This window comes from Manduca sexta, chromosome 17 (genome assembly GCF_014839805.1).
Source record: "Manduca sexta isolate Smith_Timp_Sample1 chromosome 17, JHU_Msex_v1.0, whole genome shotgun sequence".
NCBI lineage: Eukaryota > Metazoa > Arthropoda > Insecta > Lepidoptera > Sphingidae > Manduca > Manduca sexta.
Genome location: NC_051131.1, coordinates 10,265,327 through 10,290,999, shown reverse-complemented (window position 1 = coordinate 10,290,999; position 25,673 = coordinate 10,265,327). Strand labels below are relative to the sequence as shown.

The 25,673-nt window shown below is 36.1% G+C and overlaps 2 protein-coding genes across 3 annotated transcripts in view; both read right to left on the bottom strand.

Moving 5' to 3' along the window:
• LOC115453110 (ras-related protein Rab-37) overlaps positions 1 to 25,673 on the bottom strand; it is a 61,563-nt gene that overhangs the window by 33,277 nt on the left and 2,613 nt on the right. The gene's annotated exons all lie outside the window — the stretch shown is intronic.
• LOC115453875 lies at positions 10,145 to 12,155 on the bottom strand. The gene has a single exon (XM_037439632.1). It carries the CDS (start codon positions 11,723 to 11,725, stop codon positions 10,145 to 10,147), a length of 1,581 nt encoding a protein of 526 aa, XP_037295529.1. The 5' UTR covers positions 11,726 to 12,155.

The following is a 25,673-nucleotide window of genomic DNA, read 5'->3' as shown; positions in this document are numbered from 1 at the left end:
CTGTATTGAAATAACGGTTTTAGACAATGGGTATTTGCTATTCCTCTCGCTTATTTTATAATAATAATGGGTTTAGTGCGATACTAATGAAGAAATTATTATAAGTTTACTAAATATCGTTTAGCCTCGGAAGGGACCAACACCGATGAACTGTAAGATCATTTTCTTAGAGAAATACGTCATTTTCTTTTATCCTAAAGGCATATAGATGCGCTGTGTAATATCTGTACGCCAAATTATTAATAATATAGAGCCCCTAAGCAAGAAGGGTCCGATAATAAGGAAGCTAAAAAAACAAAACATATGAAATATAATATTTACTTATAGTTAGTTGATGTTTCTGCTAAATATGATAGGTTTTATGTTTTGCGGTGTATTATAATGTGACGTCATAGTTCCGTTTAATGCACGCACATTCAGCCCCAAGATTAGTTGAACAATAAAATTCAAATCGCTTTTTAACTTTTTCGCTGTTATCAACAATCGTATTTTATTCACTAAAATGAACTTCAAAGGATTTAATTTTATATAAACAAAAAATTATATTTCGAGTGAATCAATGTTTACAAGTGCATTGAAGTTTTGAATTTGTTCAACTACTGATTGCAGACCGCATTTATAGGTATTAGTAGGTACGGTCTGCAAATAAAATAGGTGGATACCTTTATACTAATCAAATCAAATAGAAATAGTAGGTACGTATATTTTGTGTCGGGTTACTTTTCTGAAAACGTTACCATTCGCCACAGGAACATACATACGAAATATTGTACAGTGAAAATTTCTGATATCAAATATAGATAAAAAAAAGGTTAGTATTGGTGAGAAATGCGATATCTCATTCAAACTCTAGCAACGGCGCGTCTAGCTATCATTTGAAACAGATATTGAATTTGACAAACACCGTTTTCTTCTGTGAAATTCATTTTGCCAAAGGGTTGGCTTGGAACGATATTCAGTGATCTGAGAATGACCTTTATTTATCTCAGTGTACAGACATTACGTATGGCCTGACGGAGCTTTAAATAAACCTTTCATACATTCGGTTACTAGACAATCAATAAGTACTCTTACTTTTTGATATAGGCACGGGACAGTAACCTCGTTGCATCCGATCTGAATTCGATCGAGATGGTCCCGACTGATGCACAACTCAGGGATGGTCCAGCACAGCTATCTTAGTGTAGCAGGATACACTGTGGCCGTCCTGTATTCGTTGAAGAAGGCCACCGCGGTTTTGGTCGGTATGCTGGTGTAGGATGTGAAGTGTTAGGGACTTGGCCCAATGCTGGCTCGGATGAAGTTGGAATCACGAGCATGGTGCGTGTCTACTGATGGAATATGATTAACTTTCGCCAGTCGTTTCAATTATGCCGACCTGACTTACTTACAAATGGGTGCTGAAAACGCGTAAGGAGCGCGCGTCGTCTGCGAAAAAAAACCGTTGTCTGCAGATGTCTTGGCATACCTGAGTTTTCGCATTATACAGGCGAATGCTTTTTATGGATTGATATTATGCAAATGATGACGAATATACGTGGTTTATCCATTGGTCTTGTGCGTAGGTATACATCTAATGTTTTAAACCTAGTGGGGCAGATTGTGTTCGTTTTTATAAGACTGAGTGTTTTGTTCAATTTCATAATTCTATTGTACAGTATTTTCTCTTGAAACATTTACGTAGTCCATAAGTTAATTAAAAATATTCTACGAGAATTATCACGAGTTAATTTTATCGCACAAAATAAAATAACGTTAAATTACTCAATAATGTATGAAACGTATTTGTGAAAACATTTCACAACAGCAAAATACCACTAACCTAACATATTAAACCTGATAATATTGACTCGTTCAAAATCCGATATTCAGTCATAAACCGCATTAATTATTCCATACCCGTGCGTATTTACATATAACTATCCCATTACACGGGCGCCTGATTAAAGCGTATGAGCACTCTAAGAATTAAGTCCACATGGATTGGCCCAATGGTGTCCGTTATTGCTATTTTTAGCCGAGGGTTAAATAGGGTTGCCATGTAAAGTAACAGACAAATCAATGGTCTTTTGTTTCGCAAAGGTCGTCGCCAGTTCAATTTCCTATCATATAAGGTCTTGGAAGTGTTTTATCGAGATTTTAAGGTTAGGCGGCAGCTATGGTGTCTGATGGGTTTTCAATTATGACGTAATTATTTCCAGGAGAATATTTGTTATATAACAGATGACTATTTCCGGACGAATAATTTTTATACGTCAGTAAATAGATGAAGTATTTATTACAAATGAGTTTTTACAATATCAATCTGAAAACAGTTCATCCTCAGAACAAGAACAAGGAAGTTCATCATAATGCGTTTAAAAACTAGCAAATTTAAAATGTGAAATTGACATTTTTTTTTTTAATAACAATTCTTCTTGAGATAAATAATGACATGATATTTTCAGTATAAATATTGTTATTTTGGACAGTTTTCGTTGCAGAGCCGTTTAAGCCATTTAGTCAGAATACTTTACGTAGAATTAGTTGATTTGGGCATCGGCTAGTTCTATTATTGACATTGAAATTTAATGTAGATTGATGGATTAATTAGCCGAAACAAATTATTTGGATGATTAAATTAAAATTTTCCAAATTCACAGATTTTCTAAGTCACAGACCCTACTGCACCTGATGGTAAGTGTAGTAGTGTCCAATATAATGTCGCCTGACGAGAGATGATTACCCCACGGCAGTCGACACAATTATGCCGGCCTGTTGGAGCCGGATACACACAGAATGATCCCAGAACGAGACACACTTACGTGCTCCACTATGGCGGATTTTAACAACTTATGTACGGTGGTGGCTATCTAGGCGGATATAAAATATATCCTACCACCAGCTTCAACTAGTTTCCGATTTATCGTATGACCCGCATCACTAATACGAATTTACCCCGCATGAATAGGCTTACAATATGATAATGGAATATGCGTTGGCATACCTATAGATAGGTGTTACCGCAGTAACGGAATCAGAGCATCGTTAAACTTTGCGTTGAAATCAGCGTTTTATGGTAAAATCAATACAACGAGATAATAAATGCGGATACTAATGGAATCTTCTGGTATTCTGACGCGTTCAAATTGAAACATTTTTACGAAGATGTGTCTATTCAATTTTAATTAGATATTCAAAATTTCGCAACGCTTCTGGAGAGTTGAAAGAGAATGTATGTACTACGGTATAATACTTATAGCATCTTGTGCTTTTATTTTGTCCAAGGTAACCAATAAGTCAGGCCGGCACAACGTTGACGATCGTCAGAGGATGTATTTATCACTTGCCAGTCGAATTTTTGGGGGTCCACTTAACATGAAGTCCGGCCAAGCCACTTTCACTCACATTTGATATAAAACATCATTTTCTTAGCACCTATCATATTTATGTATCGTGCTAAGTAACAGAGAGCCAGCCTCTAATTTAAGGTATTCCAGATCCCGGGATACTAAGTAAAAAATACCTGTATCACTTCACCCAGCCCAGAGATGGAACTCTAGTCTATCAGCAAGGTAGTAAGCAAGATAAGCAAAAGTCTGAATATAATATCGAAATTCGAAGAATTAAATAATTTATTTATTCTGTTACAGACAAATATCGGTTGATCACGATTGCAGCTATGTGTTTTTTAGTTAACTATTCCACTCACTGTACTTAAAAAAAGAAACCTTTTGTGATATTTTTATTAAATGGATCCTTTCTCCAATTTGCCTCAGATGGCTTTTGCAGATGCGTCTATAGAGTATCAAATTTAAAATAGGCATTCTTTTGAATAAGAATGCTTTTTGAAAAAAATAAAAACGACAACATTTTTTTCAGCATAAATATGGTTATTTTCGACGGGTTTTCTTGAAGAGCACTTTGAGTAATTTGATCAGAATACTTTACGGAGGATTAGTTGATTTAGACCTCTGCTAGGGCTCTTATTTACATTAATTATTTAACAACGTCATCAATACCTACTTTGCAAAAACAAGTAGAGTAACGTGTCCATGGTTTTCTTTTCCAATCTTTGCCAATTACACAAAAACGGTAAACCTAATGCAGGTTGCAGACAAGAAACTAAAGTAAGCTATTCTCGCATACCTGAGAAAAATATAATAATATCAGCCCTGTATTATATACTTGCCCACTGCTGAGCACGGGCCTCCTCTACTACTGAGAGGGATTAGGCCTTAGTCCACCACGCTGGCCTAGTACGGATTGGTAGACTTCACACACCTTCGAAAATTCCTATAGAGAACTTCTCAGATGTGCAGGTTTCCTCACGATGTTTTCCTTCACCGTTAAAGCGAACGATAAATTCACAAAGAATGCACACATGATTTTTTTTAGAAAAGTCAGAGGTGTGTGCCCCTTGGGATTTGAACCTGCGGACATTCGTCTCGGCAGTCCGTTCCACACCCAACTAGGCTATCGCCGCTTCTAGCCGAAGTATATATAGAACATAACTTGCGGTCTCCATGGAAGTTTTTTTTGTATATGGGCATGGTAATGTGACCCCTCTGCAACTGATAGTAAGGCGAGTGTGGTCCAATAGAATGTCGACTGACGAGAGATGATTATCTCTCGGCAATCGACATAATTATGCCGGCCTTTTGGAACCGGATATACACAGGCTGGTATGATTATCTCTCGGCAATCGACATAATTATGCCGGCCTTTTGGAACCGGATATACACAGCCTGGTATGATTATCTCTCGGCAATCGACATAATTATGCCGGCCTTTTGGAACCGGATATACACAGGCTGGTATGATTATCTCTCGGCAATCGACATAATTATGCCGGCCTTTTGGAACCGGATATACACAGGCTGGAACGCGACACTTATTTGGGCCCGTATGCCGAGTTTTAACACCTTGTGTACGGTTGTTGTTATCCGAATGTATCTGTATAACATCGCATTAGTTTTTTTATCTGTTATAGTGTTATAAATAATAAATAAATAAATAAAATGTGTTAAGATTCTAGTTCATAATATTTCTCTATTAAACTTGCCATGTTTATAACGCTAGAACATTATTATTCAATAAAAGTGAAACGGCTCTCAGTAAATTATATTTTTCATTACGTAATCACATTGTATTATAAAGTTTATTTAATTTGTCGTAATCTTTGTTCGACGCAGTTGGTAATTTTATGACAAATTACATTTTAATTTTTTAATAAGTATTTTAAGCTTCTGGAAATGATTGATGCAATGGTATTATAGTTCTAAATTAGCTTACTAGATGGCTCTTTAAGATAGATTATATTAACTAATAATTCCATCTATAATTTTTTTTTACCTAAATCATAATGTTATTCTAAGAGTTTAATTGGAAATTAATCAAACATATTTTGTAATAGGTACGCAAATATAAGTATTCAATAAAAAGTTGATTCGTCTACCCCTTTTGTGTTAACGCTATTCTGAGATATAATTCTTGAATTTAGCGAAGCATTAAATATTATAAAATGTATAACAATTTAAACTACGTCAAAATATGTCCCTGTTCAGTAAATATTCGTAGAAGTAAAATGCAACAAAACATACGATAAACTCCGAACGGCTGAGAGTAAATCACTTTCAAGAATCGACGGTAATCCTCACAATAGGAAATAATTAAATTTTAATCAAAACTTAAGCAAACAACGCAATCAAAATTGATTAATTAATGAAAATCTCTATTTCCTAACCGTAATGGCTAATTAATTTGGAATTAAAATTGCTTTTATTCCCGACCTAAATAAATGTTTGTGTTACCGCTTGGGTAATGGTAACAGCTTGTACCGGACTACAGCGGGTGGTAATATGTTTTATGTTTTTGAATTACATTATTATTTAATATTTAATAGGTGTACAAAAATAATAATAGATACAAATAATGTTGAGGTTTAATACAAAGCTTCTTTTATAATGTAATGTAAACTGGCCGCGTAATATTATGTATCTTTTTGAATTAATGTATTTGGAATGAAATAACAATGTACTGTTACTAAGCAATGTGTGCTAGTCTAATACGATTGTCTAACACGTTAACTCTATTAAAATATAAGTTCCTATTCTACGGAAAACCTGGTTTATTTTCCACACTTACTCTGCAAGGGCGACTCGAAGCCCAAGAATGGTTATGGTCCCTTCTGATTGCAGAAACTCTTCAAACTCGGCGTTACAGTATTCACCGCCGTTATCGGATTGAAAATATTTAATCTTCGATCCTGTTAAATTTTCAACAAATAATAATTATTAAAGCAGGGAAAAATTAAATTATTTTATGATATTTAAGTAAAAATTATTTAAATAGATAATGCGTTGCAATAAAACTTTTTTTCAATGTGTTAAATACTTTTTCTTCTATTATTAGTATTGTTTTTTCTACAAACGTAATATAACGCGAAGGATACGATTTTTAGAAAGATTTTTATCTTCTTACGCCAAAGAAGTATAACTTCTCACGTGTTTGTTTTATAATATCTTTCAAAACCTTAAAGCAAAGATAATGTTAATGTCTGTGTAGTACAAGTTGTATTCAATCTAAGTGCGATGAGATTGTGGTGAAAATTAATTGCGTTTACGTGGTGAGATCTAGAATTCTAAGCAACGCTTTCCGATCTCAGGGGAGTCGTTTAGGATCGTGTTAGGTTCCTGTCTGATCAGCATGATTGATAATTTATTTAATGCTAGCTTTTGCTCGCGGCTTCGCTCCCATGTAATATTTTTTTGAGATAAAATACTGAAATTTAGTGGAAGAGGTAGTTGTCAAATAATAGTAATAACAAACTGTGACGTCACCGTGTGCCACCGGCCAAAACTCTAGGTGCGTAAGAAAGAAATAGCGCGATGAAGTCATCAAATGGTAAAGTTACCACGCTTTATCTTTTAACAAATTATGTTTCAAATTTCACAGAAGAATTTCTTTTTCATATTATTTTCTGGTACATGCAAAATCAAACATAGAAACCCTATTAAGTGAATTTTAACTTTTAAAATTGTAATCGATGTTTTATCAATTCTTTCAACACCCACAAGTCCCAACATCAAAGTATCATACAAACATGTTGTTATATAACTTTATATACATAAGTAAAGAAATATGTTCCATCACAGTGGACGTTCCGCTTGACAGGCTGGTTGCCCTACTTCCCATATCAGGAACGGGTATATTGTGTTCAAATTGTTAGCACATGAATGCGCTCTTGAAGTTCGTCAAAATCTAAAGCCGTTGAGTAACAGTTGATGCAGAATTTACAGTTTTGAGGGAGCAGAGCTATCTTGCCACTGCAGGTATGGAAAACCTCGGACAGTGTTGGGTATATTTCTTTTGGGTCTTCTTCGGTGGTGCAGTTATATTGTGTATACAGAAAGACACGGCTTTGAATCCCGGGTCGGGCAAAGTGATGTGGTTTTTTTTTTGGATTTTATGCTTGATATGGCGAGAGACTAGCCTCCTATTACATCATGAACGAAACAAAGCCGAAAAGTGCGTGCCCTGGTTTCCATTCTGCCTATCCCTTCGGGGACAAAGGCGTGATTTGTGTTTGTTTTTTTTTTACTGGAAAAACTCTCACGTAGGTGGTGTCGCGAACAAAATTACTAGTAAGTACTTATTTAAACTATACTTTTGGAATATCGTTTAAAATTAAAGAATTTGTTAGGTTTTTATTTGTTTGAATACTTATTTCTGGAACTATTGATGCAATTCTGGAAATTCATAACGCATATTCTTTAGTAGTGTCAGTTAATTTTCATCATTGAGAAAGGAATTTCGTACTCGTTATGAAGCCGCGAAGAAATTTAACGCGAAAATATTTACGAGATACATTTAGATCAACTTAATATATCAAAATATTCCAACATTCGAAAGCCAAAATCCCGACGAGTTCCAAAAATGTTCCAATATCAAATTCGAAGCCCAAACTCGATGAGAAGCGAATGTAAACAGAACACATGTTGAAATTGGTCGCGAGGCGTTTAAAATCGATTCAACAAGGGTATTTAGTTTCATAAGGCTAATTAACCTGTGATTCGTATTGGTAATGCCGAATTAATTAACGTTCATGCAAGATTTTCTTTGTGTATTTGTAGGTATTCCTTTGATGGAATGATTTCAGACGACTTTATGTGTAAATAATATTAGTTATAACAACTTTACTTTGTGGGTTCGGGGCGAATTGAATTGTAAAAGCGCGTGTGATTGACGACTAAGAATTTATTATTATTTGACACATAATCAATAATATACACAACTACACAATATAAACGCAAATACATTTAGGGACTAAAGACGGTATCGCGACGGAGCTCGGGTGATGCGTGTACGCGTGTGGCGAGGGCCGACAACGGACTGGCGACGCGTCCCCGAGCCGCTACGTGGCTGTCCATTGGCCGAGCGGTAACGCGAGGCCGTTGTTAAACGCTCCGCGCATGCGCGCTACTCGCTCGGCGCGTTTTAAAATTCGGACACGTTATATCCTCCCCTCCGAGTCACTACAACGACCCGTTGGTGACTCGGCAACAACAACATGACGTGGCCGTCCGCGTGGGCGCCGAGGCTGTACTGGGGCTGAGACCTGACCAGACTCACTATTATACGGCTTCAAATCAGAAGCATGAAACTTTCCTAAAATTTGGGCATCTAAGTCACTGACTTCGTAAGTAGTAGGACTAACAACTTTACTTATTCGATAAGGTCCATCACGTTTGGGCATAAATTTTCTGGTCCTACCTTTGGATGCATCACTGAGTAGATGAGTAGATACAAGTACTAAATCACCTACATGGTACTGTGTAGTCTGTCGCGTCTTATCAGCATACTTTTTCCTATCATCTTGACGAAACTCAGCCCTATCTCTAATAACATCCCAGTTATCTATGAACCTACGAAGGTATGGGGTGATCTGAGGGAGGAAATTCTCTTTATCTAATATGGCTCTTAAATCACACTGCGCATCAAATGGGGTTCTCATTTCTCTGGCGAACATAACGTGCGCGGGACTGGATCCTAGGGTGGAACACATGGCACTATTCGTAGCAAATCGTATTGAAGGCAAAAATTCTGGCCATCGGCGGTGCTCATTTCTCACTAGGATCGAGAGCTGTGTCCGTAAATCCCGATTCTTTCTCTCTGCAGGAGTGAGGCGATATGGAGGTACTGATATAGGCGGATGATCCCCAGTGTCGATATGGTGTTCGGCATACGGAGTGGGAGCTCCCCCTGGTCCGAAGACTTCTTCATTATCGCCTAAAAGTGAAGCCAGCCTCTCACGTTCGGGAGGGACTAAGCATGGTTCCCTCGTCTTCTCTTAGGAACTCAGCAGCAGAACAAGACGCAAGGCTGTTAGAATACTCATATTCTAATGGATATACTTTTCCAGAACCATGAAAGCGCCATGTGGAAGTAGCAAAATTAATATCCAATCCAGCTGCTGTTAAAAAAATCTATACCTAACAGTGTATCATTGTCCATCGCATCGGGAAAAACAAAAAATTCTACATGAACACTCCTACCTTGAATCTTGACTTCAAGCGTCGTTGACAGCATCTGGCGTGTTAGCGCGGAACCGTCGGCGAGCTTAACACGCATTGGGCTTGGTTTGAAGAGTTGATTATGCTGTTTCAGTAGGGCGTAGAGTGTGGTTCCGGCAATAGATCCTTTAGACGCGGTATCGATTAAGCCCATTCCTTTAATACCTAAAATCTCGATACCTAAAATAGGTCGCCGCAATGTACCCTCATGGCGAGAATTAACTGATGAGAAGGTAACGAACCTCTCATTATTGCGTTTCGAAGCCGGACCACTTAAATTATTCATTTTCAGATTGTTTCCTGGTAAATTCTTAGTGACCCTGTTCAGTAAACCGGTTTTCGAAATTTGTCCCGAAAAATTCATGGTCACCCTACTTCGTGAGCCCATTTTCGGAATTTGTCCCGGAAAATTTATGGTCACCCTACTTTGTGATGGACACTGTTGAAACCTAACATTTTTGATAACGCGATGTCTACTATGCAATATAGGTAAATCACAATACTTATGCAAACCATTATTTACGATATACTTATTATAGTTAGGTTCCCTAGGAAGCAATAACTCACGTTTACTAGGTACACGAGTGCGATTAAAAAGACTCCCCCTGAATTACAGGACGAGATGGCACATTCATAATACTTTTATGCTTAACTTGTTTATAGGGAACATTCATATTACGTTTACAAACAAAATTACTATCGGGGGGTGTACTTTCGTTATTATACGAACTATTAATAAGACTAGGTTCTGTAGTGGTGAGTCCTGTGTTTACATTAGCACAGTTTGAACTTGCAAAGTTAACACTACAATTACGAGAACATGAGTCAGGTACAACCCCAGTACAAACCATAGGATAGGTATCAAAATTACTTACGTGCGCGGACGCCTTACCAGCAGCCGTTGCAGGAGGGGTCGGATATTTTCGCGGTTTCGAGCTCGACATCGGAATAAAATCAATCGCGCTAAAATTTGAATTACACTTAGAACAATTAGGACGAATCACTCCGCTCTCGCCGCATCCATAACACGATATAATATTATTATTCTTATTGTTTATATTACTATCACGAGCACGATCTACACTTTGTAATAATTTACGACACTGTTGACGTGTATGTCCATAGTTTTTACAATAAACACAATACGACGCTTTCCTCATCGGAGTAGCGTTGGAGTCGATGCTTGGTATATGATGACGCGAAGAACCCTCTGCTGTCGAAGACTGACGGTTGTAAGAAGCTCGTTGCGTTGACGGCCGCATCGTCGCGGTCGTCGCAGGCGTCGGCGATATAGCGCGGGCGCGCGTAACAACGGCGGCACCCTTTGAGGTGTCGGCGCGCGTGACAGCGGCGGCATTCTTTGAAGTGTCGGCGCGCGCCTTTTGTGAATCCGCTGTGGCTTCCTCGATGCTTCGAGCTTTGTGAAGGAAGTCATTAAAATTAGAGAACTCTTCTCTTCGAAGTCGTTTACGTATGTTATAATTAAGGAGTCCGTAGATCATATCCAACTGGACTTTTTCAGTGAGGTCCCCGCTGGGTAGACGTGCTAAATGGGCGCGCGCTTTAGCCACAAAAATATCTGTTTTCTCTTGAAGCCCTTGTGGGTTGGAGAAGAGTTCCACGTATATACGATGTGGCGGTCGGCTATCTCCGAAAACGCTGCGCAAGCATTGAAGTGCGCTATCCCAAGTGGTGATGGTCTGTTTTACTCCTTGCCACCACGTGGCTGCTTCGTGAGTAAGCAGCATTGATAGCCCACGTAGAGCGTTAGTGTCGCTAACGTTGGCACAGTCTTTAAACGCTTCCACTGCATCAATAAAACCATCGAGTGACTCCGATGTCGCTCCGCTGTAACGAGCCTTACACGTTGCGAAGTTGCCTGGTGCAGGTTGAGCAGAGGACGTAGGTGTGGCCGGCGCGGGTGAAACACACGCGGGCGAACAAGATGGCTGACGGGCATCTAGAACTTTATCAAGCAGGCGTTCGAAATGTTCCGCTTGCGCTTGCTGCAAGGATGTCATCATAGAGGCGATATCGCTCGCCGTGATGCACGCCGAACCTTCAGTCACGGACACGCGGCGCCGCTCCGTTGACCTTGGCGTCGCCATTTCTTCTTGTTCCAAGTCGAAGTACTCGGTTTGACGTCGTTTGTTCCGTGCCGTACGTGGCATTTTGGAACGATCACGTAACAGTTAGTTAGCACTTATTCACAAAACTTATTCGGCCCTTTCGTTGGGCAGCCAGTTTTATAACAACTTTACTTTGTGGGTTCGGGGCGAATTGAATTGTAAAAGCGCGTGTGATTGACGACTAAGAATTTATTATTATTTGACACATAATCAATAATATACACAACTACACAATATAAACGCAAATACATTTAGGGACTAAAGACGGTATCGCGACGGAGCTCGGGTGATGCGTGTACGCGTGTGGCGAGGGCCGACAACGGACTGGCGACGCGTCCCCGAGCCGCTACGTGGCTGTCCATTGGCCGAGCGGTAACGCGAGGCCGTTGTTAAAACGCTCCGCGCATGCGCGCTACTCGCTCGGCGCGTTTTAAAATTCGGACACGTTATATAGTCTATCATAATTATAATGGCTACTAGGTGTTCCTCGCGACTTCGTTTCCTGTAAACCCATTTCTGTTACAAAAATCTTATGATTATAGTAGTCTATACGATTATATGGTCTATATTGTTTCCTATTATACGACATCAGTACAATCTACTTAGCAAATCAAATGAAATTACAAATAATTACTAAGGGATCAAATTGGGATAAAGAGTAGCCTATAATGTCCAGGGCATAGTCAATCTGTTCGTTGAATTTCTTCCGAAACTGTTAGGTAATCAAACATTCAAACATACAAACATTTTCCTATATTATAATATTTAAAGTTTAAGTATAAAGTATTTTTTTTTTATCTCAATAAATTACACAGTGCAACTATTTAATTGGTAAAGGTTTTCTTGCGGATAAAACGACGAACAATTGAAATTATCTCAGTGTAAAGTAAGATAATACTCATAAATATTCAGATATACTCAAAACTTCTTCATAAATATAACCAAATTCCACTTGTTCTTGAAATTCGTCGGTGCATCATATTGAATGTGCAAGTTCTGTAAGCGGAGCGACAAGCGACAGTAAGTTAGTTGCAAGTTGTTTAATTATGTAGGTACCTGCGACGTGTGGATCCGCTCTACTGCAAGAGTTTTCGCTGTGTATTTAGTGCGAGTGCCCGGTCTTTAGGGTTGCCGCATCACTCAAGTGTTTTAATATTTATTTTATATATTATTTTAAAAAGAAGGCAGTCAATATAAGTATTTTTCGGACGATCTACACCTCAGTTCGCCCTAGAACTATAAGGGCTGAGAATGCTTAGAAACGTCGTGATTAAAAATTGAACAAAACTCGCAATTTTAACCGCAAAATTAGTTTTACACCAATATCCAATATCTCGGAAACCAATGACAATAGCATTAAATTACAAAACCAGTTTTTTTATCTTGCACTAGATTTTGCTCGCAGCTTTGCCCGCGTCAAAAAGATTTTCCGGGATAAAAATCCCGCTGTATATTTTTTTTAGATGAAAAATGGCATATTATGTTCGTCCTAGAGTCTCAAATTATTTATGATTTAAATTTCATCAAAATACGTTTGCTAGTTTTTGAGTTTATCACGATCAGACAGACAGACACGGCAGAGGACTTTATTTTGTAATATGTAAGGATTTTTATATCCAATAATTGAACGATATTAAAAACAAACATTTAAAAACAAAACGATTGTAACGGATTCATTTGATTGTAATATAAAATCGGTAGGGGATGTATGTCATATAAAGCTGAAATTGGATGTGTGTAATGAACTGGCCAGAAGAATACAGATAAATGTAAAATCGTATTCAGTCTTATATGATTCGAGCACAATAGATAAAATTTATAACATTGATTTTATTTGCATTTATATCTTAAAAAAATGAGTTTTTAGTTTCAATTACAATCGATACTACGCTAAATATGGTGTTGTCATTCGATATCTAACGAAAACTATTTTATTTGTTAAAAAAAAAATACCATTTGACTGTTTACATTCGATACTCTCTCGGCCGTATCGAGCTTATCATCGACTGCAGAGCAGTCATTGAAACGAATTTGAAATATATCTTTGGAAAGACAATATTATAATCATGAAAGTTACGATAATAAGGCAAATAGTGCAAAGCTAGTGAGTTACACAATTCTAATTGGCTCGTAGTTTCGTACGGACAACCCTGGGTCGTGCCGAGTTAGCAAATTAATTTAGTTCAGAAACAGACGAAGCGATAACAAGTGACAAATTTTGTTATTATCACAATAGTTGCGATTGGAAACACATAACCTTTTAATTGGTTTGACTGTGAAATACCTTTGAACGTGTTTGTATGAGCTGTAGCGTAAGTTTACTTTGAAGGTATCCAATTTATTGATTTTACAAATATGAATATTTATAAAGATGTTTAGACGTTTCTTGGAACTAAACCTTTCTAATTAGTGCAGTAACATATAACGAACTAAGTATATAAAAATGCGCTAAGTATATATAACACATGGACAAAGTGTTTTTATTTTACAAGGCTAAGAAAGTGTCTAGAATATTATTTTTAGTTTTAGTAAACTTAACACCTAGAAAATTATGTTAGGACAATGTTGCTTATTAGTCTTAAAGACTTGATTGTATTTTATTACTAAGAACCAAGTTCTTACAATAACGGTAAAAAGAAGATTAAAATTAAATGGAGAAATCGTAGGTTTGAATGAAATAGCATATACAGGGTCATTTCGACATTACGTTACTAAATGAAACCATATACTTATTTTCTGGAAATAACAGTTTACAATAAGTTACTTGAGCCGTAGATGTAAAATAAAAAAGTGTAAGTTTCGAACAAAATGAATATTAATAAAAAGTAATTTTAATTTTACGGGCTTAATGCCACTACTACTTCTTTAAGATAATTCGTCACAGCGTCAACATCATACTTTCAGGCAGAAATACACTCACACACACGCCATATTCTCTCTAAACTCCAAAACGATCAATAAATCACAAAACTAAAACCAGGATTTTCGGTGAACATATTAGTTATTAATGCATGATTTTTGGCACAATGTCAGCAAAGGTGAAGACGAGTATATGGTTTCATTTAGTAACGCAATGTCAAAATGATCCTATATAGACAAAATATTGAAGTAATATACTGACTTATTTCGGAAACATACGCATAAGGATTTTGAGTCTAATTCTAAAATAGGTTACTACAACTCAGCTTCTTTTTCACAATACTTCTTCATATCATGGCAGGTTCTATCGAGTTCTATAGTATATCGAATTTCTTAGCACAAATTGTCGACGACACTCGACAACGTGCATACCTTCGCTTCGCTGAAGATATGTGCTTTGACAATCCAACTCGTTATAAAGGTATCGGATGCAGCCAATATTTGAAAATTCTGAGATTCGTAGCTGGAAATTGAAAGGATGAGATTCGTAGTTGGAAAGTGGAAGGTTTTGGATTTCGATGCAGATTTTATGTTGTTAATTTTTATCACTGCGGTGGAAGAGATTGGTAAAATAAAATCTAAATCATGAATAGCCAAACAAAAATTTGTATAATATATATTTTTTTTTGTAATCATGAATTAAGGCTTGGTAAAGTAGTCGCAATTTAGTGAAATTAGCAATTTTAATGATAAGAATCTTAGTTGTGAATATACTTGAATCATCAACTTGTCAAAGAATTTCGATAATTAGGAAATTTTAATAGAGTATAGATGAGCAGTATTGATGGTGCTTTCTTATATCTTTGGAGTGGATATTCACATTAAATTTCGACTATTTAAAATCGCAAGCAATTGCCTCGAAATGAAGTTTGCGAATTTACCACTAATTACAATACAATTAATTAAAGTATAACTTTAATTAATTTACAACATATCTACCTCAGTAAACAATGAACAATTACTAATTATCTCATTCAATATCCATTCCTAACTTTAATAAGCAAACAAACTGCAACTGTAACCTTTTGTATGACCTGAGAAAAATACCAATGTAGATACTAAATACTGCACCCAAAATGAAGTCAAGAATTGTTTTTATTTTGCAATAAAGTTCAGTTTCATTCGCTAGTTTCTTGCTTGAACAAGAAGACTTAATATCCGCTTTACAATAGTTTCGTTGATCATAAAAGGATTCTAAGTAAAATGTAACTTTGGCCAATGTTCTCGAGTGACATGGTCTTTGGTTTGGTCTTTGCCTTGATAAATAGTATAGAAATCTTTGTGCTAGATTATTTTTTTGAAGAAGTCTGGGTGAACTACCCGTTGTTACTTGATGGTGAGTGATATTACTCATAAATATTTATATTAAAGGAGTCATGGCTGCGTATTTGAGTAGTTGACGTTCATAGTTTGTAAAATTTGTTTTTGCTGTAGTTTTACTGAGTTGTAAACTTTTCTTTTCTCTATGTATTTCAATAGAGAGCGTAATAAGCAACACCAACCGATGGGGTTCTATTGTTAATTTACCGGTAAAGTCATCTCATTTTTATATGATATTTTTTTTATATCCATCCTGTAACATTAGCTCCACGAAACTTGAGTGCATGCGTCTTTGCCTCACCATACAACATTAATTATTGTATACCATAAAGTCGAAGCACACAAATTTTGTTTTGGAGTAAAAGATCACACAAAAATACACAAATAATAACAACAATTAAAAGTCACGCGGAATTGATAGATTAGACACACCGCCTTCGCCGCCGTAAGGAACGGGCGTAACTTGTGCGGGGCTGCGGGGCGAGGAAGGGTACGCTTGTAGTGGTCGGCTGTAGTAGTAGGTAGCAGTGAGCGACCGATTTTCATTAAAATGAAAGTAACCAGCTTTAGGAAATTTTTATATTTTTTGGGATATAATATATGTTGTAAAAAGCGGCGACAGCCTAGTTGGGTGTGGAACGGACTGCCAAGACGAATGTCCGCAGGTTCAAATCCCAAGGGCACACACCTCTGACTTTTCTAAAAAATCATGTGTGTATTCTTTGTGAATTTATCGTTCGCTTTAACGGTGAAGGAAAACATCGTGAGGAAACCTGCACATCTAAGAAGTTCTTTATAGGAAATTCGGAGGTGTGTGAATCTACCAATCCGCACTAGGCCAGCGTGGTGGACTAAGGCCTAATCCCTCTCAGTAGTAGAGGAGGCCCGTGCTCAGCAGTGGGCAAGTATATAATACAGGGCTGATATTATTATTAATATATGTTAAAGATTGGTGCAATGGATTATGATAGATGATGAGAAAAAATCGTGTACTGACATCTATATATAAGATTATATACCTTTATAATTTATAAATACAATCCGTCAGGTTTGTAATGAAAATATTAAATTAATTTCAGAATTTACGACAGGTGCCAATACAGTGTTTGATGCCGGAAATTATTCTCGGGTTATAAACGAGTCTACATTTTGAATTTTAAAGGCTTTTGGTATTTTAAGAACCGCTTTTACCATAACAATTAATTAACTCGACATTCCGAAACTTGATTTACTTTGAAATTTAAGAAATTAATGCTTTGTCCGCTTGATATGGTAAAATCTATGCATTGGAAGTTATTTGATAATAAATTATATTATATTTTATCTCATTGGATACCGTTTCTATGAGACTGATCTGGAAGACTTCCAAAGGATGAAAATGATAATAGAGATAGTTTCTTAGACTAGCTTTTGGTTGACCCGCTCGTGATATTCTTTTCCATGAATACAAGTCCTCTAGCGCATGTGTCTTGCGGGGAGGAAGGCGGACGAGGGTACTGTAACCCCAGAAATAAAGTTTAATTACGTCACTTTGGCCAGGCCGACACAATCATGAAAATCGGAGATCGAAACAATGACTCTACGTTGCTACATTATGTGGAATACATTTTGCATCAATGTATTTCAGCTTCTCAAGATACAATCTATAAAACTATTAATTAAAGTAAATGTACTATTTTCTACTTTAATGCATCTATAAGAAAGTACAAATTGAAAAATCACCATTAAAAATAATAGTACAATAAAATTTTTTAGCAATAAAAACTTATAAAGTATTCTAAATAGCTTTGCCTTTAATCATATGCAATATTCAAAGCAAAATTAATTTAGTTCGTACATAAAATCTCAAGATTAGTACTTACTTATTAAACGCTCAATTAATTTCGGAGTTGTGAGAGGATGTTTTTATTATGCGAGCTTGAATATTTATTTGAAAAAAATTATGTGAGAAAGTTTTTTTCAATATTAGACTAATTAGAGGCGTAAGCGTTTGTTGGAACTCCTATGAATCTAAGGGTCATTTGGTTTATTGCAAATATATATCTAAATCAATTCGGATCTCATCATTTATGATGATCGTCATTGGATAAACAGACGATGCTTATGCTAAGAAATGGTAGATTTCATTTATCATTTACCACCTTTTGCACGTGGCTTCGCCCGCGTGAACAAGTTTTCCGGGATAAAAGTCCCGCTATATATTTTACCAGGATAAAAAGTAGCCTATGACCTTCCAGGATCTTCTAGATATTTCCATATAAATCTTCAAAAATCCGTTCAGTAGATTTTAAGAAAAACGATAACATACAGACATACAGAAAAGTGGACTTTGTTTTAGGTATAATCTGTATAGATAAGTAAAATGTTCTATACCTACGTCCAAAAAGCAAAAAATACAAATAATTTTGATTTCTTATGTTTACGCCAATATTAAACATTGAAATAAAAATATTTACGGATTTCTTCGTGGTTATCATATTAACTTTGACTTGCGGAAGACCAACACCCCAGCCCACTGCGTGACCATGAAGTCTTCAAAACGTCAGGAGAAAAAAATAATATAAATAACCGCGACAAATAATTGTTCTTATATGCGAAGTCAGCACATATCAACATACATACAGTAGTACTTTACATTGCTACGCTAAATAATTTTCCATCGGCTACAGTTTAACCTATATAAGGCCGTTTTTTGTTAAAACTTTTGATGTTTTTCACCTCGCCTTGATTACGTTTACGCGAAACGTCAAAAAAGAATTCGTATTCAAACGGCCCGATAAATAAAACTTCGCGCCAAACTGACTGTTGCACGGCCGCATTCATTTTCGCCAAGTTAATTGAAAAAGGTTAAATGGCGAGGTTTAATTTTTTTTATCTATATTTTCTCTTTTAGTTTTTAGAATTCCGACCTTCAAAAGGAACGTTTATAGCACTGTTTTGTGTTTAAGCTTTCCCATGTTCATAGACCTGTGGCTCCTGCATTGGATTGCAGTGGTTCAGAAGCGTGTCAGCACATGGGAAGCCTAAGTTTCCCCGTTGTCAACACCGGGATATAGCACTTTGTTTTCTGTTTGTTTAGACCCTTTTTTCAGAAACGCGTTTGCCATTAAGCCACGGTTATATCTATAAAAAGTATCAACTCAGCAAAAAAACACACGCAAGACGCACCGTTCCTTGCTTGTTGGGATTCCTGGATGTTTCCCCATTAATTTAAGATAATGATAAAAAATGGCAGACTATTGTATTTATTTTTAAGTTCATCTGATGTTTTAAATCCCCTCCAGTTGTATAAAAACGAGACCTATCAACCAAAGCCCGTATAAATTTAATTATAATACGTTACGTGCAAACAATATCAACCGCAGGGTACCTACAATTAAACACTAATTTAATAGAATTAATGTATCTCAATCTGGAACTAGTTTGTAACTGGTCCTGGGACTTCAAAACTATTCTCATTTAGAGTTGTACAACTGCTTTTTGTTAACATCTGGCTGGTAAACACCCAAGCTTCAAAGTACTTCAAAATTAAGAATGTTAGTGATTTACGATGCGGCATAATTTCGGTAGTAAAAAGCCGATGCCGATAATATTTTGTGGTTTTTGTAGGATAATTAATAGGAACTTTTCTTAATATTTTATTTTCAACTGTCAAAGGATTTTTTTTTAATATTATCTCTAATTAATGCCATCTAAGCATTATTAAGATTTTCAAACATCAATTAAATCCTGCTTTTAAAAACTACGATACGTAAAGCAAGGATATTTAAAAATAGAGTAATGCTTGAAAAAGTATTCTTTCAAAAAAAATTACTAATACTTACTTTTTGTTAACACGCAAGTGCAAATTATCGATTGTCAATGGAGTCCACCGTGCTACACCGGGACACCGTAAAGGGTTCGTGGCAAATTAATCGAACTGGGTCGAGATAAACTACTAAAAACTGTTGACCATGGTGACAACTATAACTTGCCCATGTATATCATTATCGCAAAAACGGAAGTGACGACATATAATCTTCGACCTTCACAATTATACTGATTAAAATATGAATAAAACATAATTATCAGTTAAAGTCATTAAACATCCATAACAACTAACATTTGAGAAATTCAATAATAAAAGAAAAATCACAACCATCTATATTTCGATCTATATTCAAAATTCAATGGAAATATTTTGTAAAACCAATAATAGCTCTGATTCAAATATTAAATTCACGTGAATGTTTGTGAAAGCTATACGCGATGTTTAGTGAAGTTTGTTGAACTTTTGGAAATATTCAACCTTTCACCCTTGTTGCTTATTGAATTGTGGTTATCAGTTTCGATGCAAAATTAACAATTTGTTAAGTATTTTAATGGAGTGTTTGATGTTTGCTGTTTGTTGCTAATTCACAAAATGAATCTGTTGTAAATATGGTATATATTCTTAGTAATTAAATAAAGTTAGTAAAAAGATGTTATTGACATGAGTGTTTATTTCGGACTAAAAAGAAGTAACTATGGCAAACAAAACACAAATAGTTCTAAAAATAGAACATATAAAAAATAATAAGTCACGACGAAGGTTACAATCTCCAACAGAATCAATACAGATGAAGAAAATAACTCAATTTTTTTAATGGACATGAACAAATACGGCTGACTGCATATTCACAATTCTCTATTAAAGTAAGTTTAAAAAAAACCATAACTAAGTGAAAGTAATTATGCGTCCCCACTTAATATATCTTCCCATTTCCCAAGGACCTCGCTAGCACTGTCTACACTTAATTGTATTGAAAGAATTTTAACATGTGTATTCTGTACTCATGTCAAGATTATGTGATAAAATTGACGCCAATCTCACGTTTAAATAGGATTCCAAGTAAGACATTCAATATATTGAACTCTTTAATAAACAAATCTTTATGTTTTGTGTTGTTTGATACACAGAACTCTGCCGTAAAAATCAGTCATATAGTACTTATGGACATCTATTTTTTTTAGATGCTAGACGGCTATTATGCATTCGATTCACTTACCATCATGCAAGTGACGTATGGTGAAATAATAAAACTGTTTATTTCTATAACAGTTAAGTTGAAATTCGCAGGAAACATACTCATAACTATAACCAGTATAACAAAAAATGCTCAGCCTGCGTTTGTCATTCGATTGGAGAAAAAACGTTTATACTACGATGATTGAATATTTTTGCTTTGAGCGACGCTTACTCAGCTGTTAATTAACTGATGTATGGACAGGCGCTAGGTATACTGTATGTGCAGTTTGTTAATTTTGATCAAAGGCCTTGATGGCGATTTACATTTTTCGCAGTGTTATTTTGCCTGAACTGGTTTTATTATACGGGGTAATTTTAACATCGCGTTACTAAATGAAACCACATACTCGTCTTCACCCTTTGTGACGTTGTGCCAAAAATCATCCATTAATAATGAATATTTTCACCAGAAATCCTGGTTTTAATTTTCAGATTTTTTTATAATTTTGTAGTTTAATTTAAATATGGCGTGTGCGTGAGTCTATTTCTGACTGAAAATGAGATGTAGCCGTTGCGACGAATTCTCTTAAAGCAGTAATTGGGGCATTATTAATATTTATGTTGTTCGAAACTGACACTTTTTTATTTGACATCTACGGCTCAAGTAACTTATTATAAAATAGTATTTCCAAGTAGATATATATGTGGTTTCATTCAGTAACGCAATGACAAAATGATCCGGTATATTTACTTCATAAGTAAAAAAGTAAGAGGTGCTTGTTTGCAGAAATTATTGCATTTAGAGGGTGTTGGATAACATATCATGGATGTTTGTTTGACATATTACATAATATTTTAATTTTTTACAAGCCTTGCTATCGATGTTTTATGTATGGATGGAGTGAGATCGAGGTATTTATAACATTTGTCCAATGGTAGCGTACTTATCAGGGTTGTTGATTCAATAGGGTACCGGACTCATTTTTGTTCTTTACTATTATCAAATATTTACATAATATAAATTATAACACAGAAGGAATTATTAAAATCCGGTAAAAAATCAACAAGTTATAAGTCTTTGAATTTCGGTGGAAGGGGTAATTAACAAGAAACAGAAAAGAGACGAAATATCCACATGTGACGTCATTGGGAATTACGACGCGTGCGAAAAAAAGAGATGAAGCGATATCCCTACATCGCGCCCACTTCTGCACGTTACAATATTTTAAATATGAATTACTCGCTCATTTTTTAACCAATTGTTATGCAGTTTTCGCAGGAGTGCTTCTTTTTCGTATTATTAACCATTACATATAGAATAATGTACAAAATCAAGCATAGGCCGGTCCCCTATTTCCATTAAATTAAATTTGTGTTTTTAAATCGAAAAAATTACGTGGGCCGATCGATCGCTCGAAACTTTTAAAAAAGTAGGGCTAAAACTCGACAGATATCTTTAGTAGATTAGTTGACCCTGAGACACTGTTTTATGTATAGGCCCACAAAAGTAGGTATACTCTTTTGTATTCTTACCAACACGGATTGTTTCTTCACAAAATGAAGTCGAAGAGAGTTACTTCACTTTACTTCACACAAAGAGAAAAAAATACAATTAAATTTAACATGTTTAGGCGGTTTGAAGTTTTCAATTTGTTTAACAACTTTCGTTCGCGATGACTCAATCATTCAATTCTAAATGAAATTGCGTGAAATATTCGTCTAATCAAACACGAATAGCCGCACCCAAACCATTAACTAAACTCTGATCAGTTTGCGCATGTCTGTTTGTCTGTCGCTCCACATTTACATTTAATTAATGCAAGTTGGTGAGTTAACAACCTAACCATACTATTATGAAGTTACCGCGGCTTTTGCGATACGGCTAACTTAGTTGAGAAGTTTGGCTCATAAAATGCAAAGAAACCTCAACTTTGGGGCTTGTGAGTAAATATGTCTAGAAATTAATCAAAATATTTAGATTGGCTTGTTCAACATGGTTATTAAAACGTTGTGAAGTTTGACAGTCTTGTAAATGTTATGTTTAAGAAGATGAAATATAATGATTTACGCGAATTTATGTTTGTTAATAATGTGTTCGTGAATGGTGAATATATTTACTAGCTGTGCTCGCGGCTTCATCCGCGTCGAAATCAGTGTGTCACAAAGGTTTTCCCGCGTAAATCCCGACCCACGAGATTTTTACCACCACGCGACATTAGTAACAATAATCGTTATATTTCAGTCAGTATACATAAAACCGTAATGTACTATTAACCTAAACTTTCCTCAAGAATTGCACTATTTTTTAGTAAAAACCGTATAAAAATCCGTTCCGTAGATTTTGAGAAAATCGATCACATAAAGACATGCAGCTTTTGGGGACTTTGTTTTATAATATGTATAGACAGATAAAGCAAAAAACATTAAATTCTACACAAGTCTCATTGCATAATTTTTAATGATATTTTTAATTTCCTATCGTGTGTTCCCATTTCCTGTAATTTTTTCAACTCAATTTGCGGCTAAGTTATTTAACTTCGCAGAATCTAGAGTGGAGAAATTATTTATCTACACAACCAACGCCTACACATTTTTTTTCGAACCAGTAAAAATCGGGACCGACCTTTCTAATTTTCTCACGGAATTCTAACAGAAACCGTAAAAATTCAGGTGAAACATTTATTTTTATTGAAATTGTAAACGTTACGTAATTTCTTTATGTCCAGATTCTCGATTTGTAAAAGGTAACGATTCTTTTATCCTAATCAGGGCTTAGGACCGTTTTCGCTTTTATGTCATATTTTTTTTATACTCAACAAGTCCGAGCCTGAGGCAACAATTACTTGTGTTTTATTCCAACTGTTATTCTTCTAACAATATATAAATCTGAATGTCACAGTGGAATACCAAAAAATACTTTGTAATTCAAGGTGTTGGATGATGTTTCTATTGTTTATGGGCGGTCGTATCGCTTACCATCAGGCGAACGGCAAGCTTATCTCATAATTCAAAGCAATAAAATTGAATATTTGAAATTAACGCACAAAAAACTAAAAAAAAATTGGATATATTTTGGCACATAGATACGACTTTTGATACAGGTTCTTGTTATTTCACTACGACTTGCGAATCCATAATCGTTGATGTCTCATCCTCTCTCAGTGACCGTACCGAGCCGAGGTTCGTAACTCGTCAGTGGGTTGCCCTCAGCATAGTCGCTTAATTTTCAAGGGTTGCGCCTAAAGCGCTCAGCAAAAAAACCCGGTGTTTGTATAAGCCGACCTTTGCCAGGCTAAAATAGGTAAAAAAAAACAGGTTCTCACGCCAAAACACACTCTATTTCATACCGTTTTACGCAGTTCACTATTAAAACGAGTTACTAAAAACCCATTTCTAACACGAACCCAGTTCATATACTGAAAATACTCTCGATTTTACTCGAACTACAAAAGCGGACAGAGCCTTTCAAGCTGTCAACTCAGAAGGGTTGGGATACAGCGGCAAACACGGCCCAGTGGTTTTAACGACCACACCGGAGCCCATTGATTGGCGTTTACAGAAATTTCGCCTTTAGTATTTGTTAACCACATACATAAGATTCTTATACACAAAATATCACGCATTTATCCCCGAAGGATTATGCAGAGGCGCAACCAGGGTACTCACTTTTCGCCAAGTGTGTTCCGTCCCATGATGTGATAACTGGCGAGCCTATCGGCATATCGGGCACAAATTCCAGACTCCGGGCTGATATTGAGCAGACAAAACACAAATATCACTTTGCCCGAACCGGGATTCGAGCACAGGACCTCTCACCGCTGTCTTACCGCGCATGCATTACAACTTCGCCACCAAGGGAGTCAACATTCTCATACATATAGTCAGTGGGTTCTAATTCATCTACAGAAACACATATTTTTTCAATTACGGGAGGTTCAATTAAAGAACAGCTGTGATAGCCGTATAAGAAAATAGAGGTTTTTTTTTAACCCTTTGCCTTTGCTTTAGCCGTGTAGGTAACACGGCTATCAAAGCCATCCATCTATTAGTACGCCCGTAATTGCATAAAAACGATATGCCCTTGAAGATGAAATAAGGTCCCCTGACTATAAACTTAAACCCTTGAGTTCCGTGTGTTAAAAGAAAACTCAAGAACATATTACCCTCGCGTGCATCCTGTGTCTACATTCGGAAAATCGTGTACACGCGACCGCATTTAACGAGTTAAAAATATAATTAGCGACCCATTCCAACCCACCTGGACAAAGGCACACGAAAACGTTTGATGCAGATCACAGGAGCTGACGGAAAACGATTCCCATCAATTATCGTTTTATAGCAATTTGTGGCTATTTTCGCGTTCTATTTACCCATTGGCTCGTCGTGTTCGCGCCGGATAAGCCGCTCGAATAAAACTAATAGAGGGCCGACGGCAGACGCGATTTTCGCGCCCTACTGCCTTGCAACAAACGATGTATGCATCACCGGGTTCGCTAACAAACCTGTTTTTAAACACGTGTAACTTCGAGGCTAATGAACATCTAGCGAACTATGCACAGGAAGTTTACTAACAGGAAAATTTGGTGAAGCATCAAACGAGTAGTGAGTGCTTTTAAAGCAAATTAGTTCTTTAAACTCTATCCTTTATGGTATAAAGTAAATAGTGTATTATATTTTTAAGCCCGACGAAAACGGAATGTTATAAGTTTAATGTGTATATGTGTCTGTCTGTTTGTCTAGCTCTTAAACGAATGAAACGTTTTT